The sequence below is a fragment of the Dermacentor silvarum genome, unplaced genomic scaffold (assembly GCF_013339745.2).
Source record: "Dermacentor silvarum isolate Dsil-2018 unplaced genomic scaffold, BIME_Dsil_1.4 Seq11546, whole genome shotgun sequence".
In the NCBI taxonomy this organism is placed as follows: domain Eukaryota; kingdom Metazoa; phylum Arthropoda; class Arachnida; order Ixodida; family Ixodidae; genus Dermacentor; species Dermacentor silvarum.
In genome coordinates, this window is record NW_023605608.1 from 14,621 (window position 1) to 21,555 (window position 6,935).

Consider the following 6,935-nt stretch of genomic DNA (forward strand, 5'->3'; position numbering starts at 1 on the left):
ACCAATTTTAGGGCCGCAACGCGTCATAGACACCATCTTTAGATAGCAAATGCGGATCTCAAGGGCCATACTTTTGCTGGCGGAAACCGAAAATACGTAATAAGTGTCGCCCCCGGCACTTTGGGCGGCCAATGCCATCGTCAAGCAACCAAGCCAAGCGACATGAAAAGTCAAAATGGCCGCTCGGGCCGGCGCGGTGTGGCAGTTCGCAACGTATGATGCGGGAACGGTCCCACAGTTGCGACGTAACAGCGGGGTTACCAATGCATTGGGTTCTATGGGTGCTGTGCCGGGGCCGGTCGAAAACGACGTAACAGCCGGGAAAACGCAGCACCCGGGAACGTAACAGCGGGGTTTTACTTGCACAGCTGTCAACATTTTCATTACTATGTCAATGTTAACAAAATATGTAACACAAGCACTTGCATATCACCAGGCAAGTTGACAGTCTCTATCATTCTGTCATGAGACAGACTGCTGCAATGCATAAAGCCTTACAGCAATTAAGACGTTCAATAATTTTATGCCAAATGTTGGTCACCACTATTGTTGTTTATGGCTTTACATATCTGATTCAAAAGAAAAAAAAAGGCTTATGATACCCAGCTGCATCAATGAAAATATACTGTCAAATGTCAATGTGTTTGACTATCAAAAACAAATTTTGCCTTTTAGACATGCTGCAGTAATGCACACACTTTTGTAGAAACTGTAATCAAGCTTTCTATAAACCTCAGGCTGCAGTGAAATTTATGGCTAGACTGCTTTTACCAGTACTCTTGTTCTTGCTTCAACATAACTTGTTTGTATTAATTTTGATTATTAAAAAGTTAAATTATGCTGTCACTGCTTTACAGCGAATTGTTTGCGCCACACGGTTATGAGTAGGCCATATATGAGAACTCATGCACATACAGTATGGTTCACTCTCAAAGGAAACACCTAAAGAGTAATAAGTGAACAGTTACAAATGTTCAACTTTATCAGAAAAGAGAGCCTCGTATGAAGCACCACTCAGACATCTGTTAATATGAGTACAGCATGCATGCCTTCACGTCACATCTCAGCTGAAATTGACAACCAAGTTTGAAGTGGATGTTACCTTTAAGAGTGGACCATGGTGCACACAGGCACATTGATGAAGTACAACTTAACAATAGTTTTTCCCCGACTGTGAATTCCAAAACTTTCACATTCAGAATTTAGCAACAGGTCTGCCCTGTATGTGACTGTATACTGTAAATGACAGTTTGTGAAGTCAACACCACTCAAAGGGAATAAAGCAAATACTTTATAAAGGACACATTGAACAAAGCAAGTCTACTGACACCCAAGCAGAACTTTGAAACTTGCATCTACTTTGGAGCGAAGCTCTTAGGCATCCGTTCCTGCGTTTAGTGTCGGCATCCCTCAACGTAACGGAGCAAATGAGCACAGCGAAGGATGAAAGAGCGAATGTGGAATGAAGCGAGAGATGAAAGACAGCGAGAGCGACGAGGAAAGCAGAGGAGGAGGAGAGTATGGCAAAAGGGTGAGGCGTGGGCTTCGGACCCACTGTGCATGCGTTACTTCGCCTGTGCGGCTGCCGCTAGAGAATGCGCGCCACACGTTCACACTCTCTTTCTGAACAATGGGCGACGCAACCGGTGGAAATGCTTCATCTGCCGCTGCTGCTAAATGAACTGCTTGAGCAGAGGCTCAACGCCACCGCCGAGAGGGCCCTGTTGTTCAGAATCAAATTCCTTGCCACAATAAATTGCGAATTCAAAACACCTAAACAGCTGCACTCAAAATTCACGTTGGGGAGTATCATAATCATAGGTGAATTTTTTTGATGAATCATTTCTGATGGTGGATTATTGTGAACCAGCCAGATGGCTCATCTTAATCTGTTCAAACATGGAACTGAAGTGGCTCATTGTTTGCATATGTTGCTGCTGGGTCCAACATTAGTGCTTGGGTTTTGATGTATTGTAAGAACTGCCATATGATAGAATAACAGGTACACAAAGTATTTAAGGACATAATGACAACTTCCCAAATAGCAACAATATTCCAAACAAGAATCAATATATTAGTTAAAAATTTTACATTGTTTCTTATACTGCTGTTTTCCAAGACAGTTGAACAAAACCATCCTCAGCCTAAACTACTGAGTGAATTCAACTTCAATAATGGCTGCATGCTTGGATCAGATGTCTGTCCGTGTTGATGTTTGGCAGTGCTTCCACAATACTAGTTGCCCTTGGAGTGATTTTTAGCATTGTGTGGCTGTCAAGTCTCTTCCTTGGCAATGCCCGCCATACATAGCAGTGTAACAGGTTTATGTTCAGACCTAGGACACCACATTCAAGGCACCTGAACACTGGCAGTGCTTATTTCTCTTCGTTTAAGATTATAATTGGAAACAAACTGTTCTCTCAGCCAAAAAGAAAGGATTTGGCAACATTCAACAAAGTGGCAATCACCGTTGTTTGCGATTGAGGCAACATATGGCTTCATTTCCTGTGTCAGAGTGAAAGCCGATACCATAATATAAATGTGCTAAATAGGTAACAAAGGGGTTGGTGAAGGCAAAGTGCCTAGACAAATAGAATGTGTTATTAAAGGGGTTGAGACACCAAATTTTCAGGCTATAAGAAGCCTTTTGTAGGCTCCCTCTGTATGCAAGGACGTTCAACACGAAGTGTTGGACACAGCAAAAATTTTAAATATATTTTAATTCGCTTTCAAAGAGTGCCCAAATGCTCGTTCTCGCGATCGACACCCATCGCTAGCGCGATTGACACCGACGTCACTCTGTCGGAAGTGTAACGAAAGTTTTAGTGACGTCATACCACATAACATTAGAGTGACGTACAATGAGCGGTGACCCACAGCACAGGCAAGCCTAGGGAGCCTCGAGTCTAGAATGAAGTGAGCCGCATCGGACGCAGACGTAGAGTCGGAATCGGAGCTGCCACAGTTAGTCACGACAACTGTCGGCGTAGTTTTGTTTGCCTGCGCTGGTACAGAACGTGTGTGCGAGAGCAGACGATGCAGCAGTGCGTGCATCACAGTTTTGTGAGCCCACGTCACCAAGCATTCTGGACAGTGATGTCACTGTCCAACTCGGCGCTCAGAAACCGAAACCGAAAATCGTTCACATAAATAATGCGATATTAAATTATTTACGGAGAATATATGAATCTTCGAGCATGTATCATGCTTCCTGGAGCAATGAGAAACGTTTGAAACAAAGCACGCGCAAGCCACAAATTTGATGTCTCAACCCCTTTAATGTATATGGCAATTCGAAGCCGTGTCCTCAAAAACCTTGTGCAACTGGTATGTCTGACACCTACTACGGTGCCCCTTATAACCTGTTGCACAGCCTTGCAACACATTTCAATCATTCAGCATCAACTTTGATCCATATCTTAATTCCGTTTTGGTTTTGCTGCACATCTGTACAAAAAAGGCATCTGACTAAAAAGAGGAGGAGAAAGCAAAATATGATATAGTACCACACTTGTACTGAAGCACTGTGAAATAGATGTGGCATTCATGTTTTTCATGCAAGCATCCATGTAAACAGCATTACAGTTGGTGTACCAACAGCACTTCAAGATACACTAGACTCCAAAGATGAATTATGTGAAGCTTAATAGTTCAGATGAACATATCGCAAAATAGTAAAAGGCACCTGGCCACTAGGCTGGCATTTACTTCCTTGTGACAGTGTGCATCTCTGCTTAGTATCCCATAGATTCAGTGTAAATCTGTTAAGCTGAACTTTCCAAGGCTCCTTCACATGTCTTAAGCTTACTGTAGATATAGCAACTTTATTTTCTGTTGTGACTGATTTAGTTTTTGCAAACAATAACACTAGTTCAACACACAAAAACAATCAGCTGTGGTTGGTGTGAGGCCTGTGGTCCTTATACTTGACAAATGGTAAATATACATCAAAACCAAAGGAAATGAGGTTGTCAAAGAAGACACGATACCTTAGAGGAAGCACATAAAAGTTGAGAAACTGTGCAGGTGGCCAAACTATCCATTCAACCTTATAGATGGTACCACCTTTAAACCAGAGCTCACGGCTCAGTTCAGCACAGCTGGAACGCTCTAGTAAACCCACCGTGCCAAAGTAAACAACCAGATTGATGGGTGAAAACACGACTTGGTCATAGAGCACCTTCAGCAAAACAGTGCGCACAGATCGCCCCAGCATCCATCGGTCGAGTAAGACATACCTGCAGACAAAGCAGTACAAGCAAAAAGCTCATCGCTGATGTACTCATGAGTTTATGTTTGTAATGACTACGCTACGCTAAATTCTACGCTAAATGCATGCCGTGTCCACCTGCTGATACATTTTTACAGTGGCGCACCGACGGGGGGGGATTCGGGGGTTGTAACCCCCCCCTGAGGCCGACTTAACCCCCCCTATTGTTTAACCCCTTTTCTTTCCTTACGCATTTGAGTACTGCAACTGAGATGTAAGACGCGCAATCGTCTGCACACTCGCAAAAAGCGAATTTTTTTTTACAATTTCCCGTTAAGAAATCGAAATTAGTGCTGTTTAGATGGTATCGGCAAACTGTCAACCCCCCCCCCCCCCCCCCCCCCCCCCTGGCAGTGATCCTGGGTGCGCTACTGCATTTTTATAACTATCCTATTTTTTTTTTTTCTTTGCAGAGACATGTGTGTCACTTTTTTTGTCAGAATCATTCTTTTTTTATATTGCAAACACTTGACTCCACTTTCAAAATTAAGCAGTGTGCTGAGCATGTCCCGCTACACAAACACATTGGATGATCATACTGGATGAAGTGAAGGTGTACACTAAACAATGCAAGAGCTGATTTAAGGCATCTGCAAGGCTAGCGACTTGGAGGAACACAGAATAAATACCAACATCTTGTTACAACTGTTGACACGAACACTCGGCATAAGTTGTACGCAAAAGAAAAAAAAAAAAAAAAAAGAAGCATCTTATCACCTTCCATTCGACCCTGGTAGAACTTTACTCCAATTCATTCAATACGCTGACAAAACAGAGAAGTTTGGGGCAAGTCAGTTCTCACCAATAGTGACACACCATGCCGGTAGTCAGACCAGCTGCTGCCATATGCGATGTCCGCACTGAATTGATGGCAACCTGGTGGCCGGACATAACTTCGTAGTGCTGCTGGACGAGGTCACCGATAATGCCCATGACTGTTGATATCGTGGCGTTGGTAGCCACCAAGTGGCGGCCGAAGAGCACATGACGGAATTTTCTGAAGAAGTGCACGGCTCCATGTGTCATTGGATGCAGTGGTCGAAACCACACCTTTTGCACTATATTCTAATGCTGCAACAAAAAGTAACTTTTTTTTATATGGGTCTACGCATACCTTCATACGCACGTCCATAAATCGACGAAATTATAGTTTTTATTATTATTGTTGTTCTTGCTATGTTGTACTTCATTTGTATAGTTGCACAGTTTACGCTTTTCTGCATCCCTACTTCTGTGTATGCCTCCCTTACGCTCTAACCAAAGTCTGTAAGGTACGCTAAATAAATAAACAAATAAACAAACAGCGCCTGATTTTGCCTTCTACTAGCGTTTGTCGAAGTTTATATGCCCGGTAAACTGGAAACTTCGTTACAGTGGTAGAGCGTACACTCTAACAGTGGTGCTGTACATTGGTATGGTGGCTACCATAACATTGGGTCTACAACTAAAATTAACAGAAGGCGCACCGCTTGTCACGAGCTGTAATTATTCGTAAGTTCGCAGCGCCATCCCCGTGAGAAATTGCCGCAATTAAAGCACGCTTATTTGTACTCCCTGAAGTAAAACAGCAACCGCAAGTGAACAAACTGCACGACTGGCTTGCTAAAATGCGGAACATTGTTTTCTTCAGTTTCGTAAACGTGACAGCTGTGTAAACATCTGAATTCTCAGAGGGCATGGCAAACGAAACAACTCCGTAATGAGCTTCATATCCCTGTTTAAACTTTGCAGCACGAGAACATTACACGGCGCAAGGTCAATTAAAACGCACTTCACAGGAAATGATGAAAATATCTAAAACGAGGATTTAGATGAACGGCACTAGAAGGCCAGACTTTAAAGCTTACCAGACACGCAAAATATCTGGTTCTGTCTGCAAAAGAAGTACTGTCCCAACCTAAAGCTGGAAAAGGAGCTCAGAAACGCGGCATGGTAAAATGAATGAAAATGCGAGACCACCGGTACACACACAGGGTGGCTTGACCGGATTACTACAAGTCGCTAAATATACGCTCGTTCCATAACTTAAAAAAAAAAAAAGGAAAACAGGTTTTAGCAAAATCCTGGAGAAGAATGCGCATAAAATCGGGCAAGTTGTTGGACAAGCAACAATCAAACGGCGGCGACATCGCCGTGCGTCAAACGAAGCATGATTAGGCATGGCCTTTGAGATCTGTAAGCGCGGCATTCTAATGCAGAACGCGGCAATCTCAGAGGTCATACAAAAGTGCGCAGTGGAAACATTTGATGAGAATCGCATACTTCCCGTGTCTTGTACTACCGCGACAAGGCCAACACCAACGCAGAACTGTGCCTGTATTTCCCCAGAAGCGAGGTGGACTGGCGCGTCGTTCAATTTCATAACGTGAATGAAAATTATTTCTCCTTCCTCGGCACTGGAATGCTGTGAAGAAATAGACGTTTTGATTGAACATCTAAACAGTTCGTGCAAGCATTACGTAAAACCAGCACAGTCATGAAAGAAAGCGAAAAAAGCAAGAGCAACCTTCTTGCAAAAAATAAAAAAAAATATATATATATATATATATACTTGCTACAACTTTACAAACACGTTCATATCTTATGCTGGGGCTAACACAAGTACATTTAACCCCATGCATTATATCTGTATAAATTGAATAACAAATTCAAATGGCACATTCCA

General features: G+C 42.9%; 1 protein-coding gene across 2 annotated transcripts; it reads right to left on the reverse strand.

Annotated features, from left to right (window-relative positions):
- Positions 1-468: 468 nt before the first annotated feature.
- LOC119434514 (mpv17-like protein 2) lies at positions 469-6,225 on the reverse strand. Of its 2 annotated transcripts, XM_037701662.2 has the most exons (3): positions 6,118-6,225; positions 5,073-5,341; positions 469-4,238 (listed from the first exon to the last, which is right to left on the reverse strand). In XM_037701662.2, exons 2-3 carry the CDS (start codon positions 5,294-5,296, stop codon positions 3,890-3,892), a joined length of 573 nt encoding a protein of 190 aa, XP_037557590.1. In that variant the 5' UTR covers positions 5,297-5,341; positions 6,118-6,225; the 3' UTR covers positions 469-3,889. The 2 variants fall into 2 exon arrangements, with proteins under 2 accessions (XP_037557590.1, XP_049515469.1); XM_049659512.1 differs by lacking the exon at positions 6,118-6,225 and having other exon boundaries at positions 5,073-6,087.
- Between the last annotated feature and the right edge of the window lie 710 nt (positions 6,226-6,935).

Bases quoted from the DNA above. Each gene is read 5' to 3' on its own strand.
- LOC119434514 (XM_037701662.2), bottom strand. From the start codon at position 5,296: ATGACACATGGAGCCGTGCACTTCTTCAGAAAATTCCGTCATGTGCTC. The intron at 4,239-5,072 runs GTGAGAACTGAC...CTTTGTCTGCAG, and splicing joins GGCATGGTGTGTCACTATTG to GTATGTCTTACTCGACCGAT.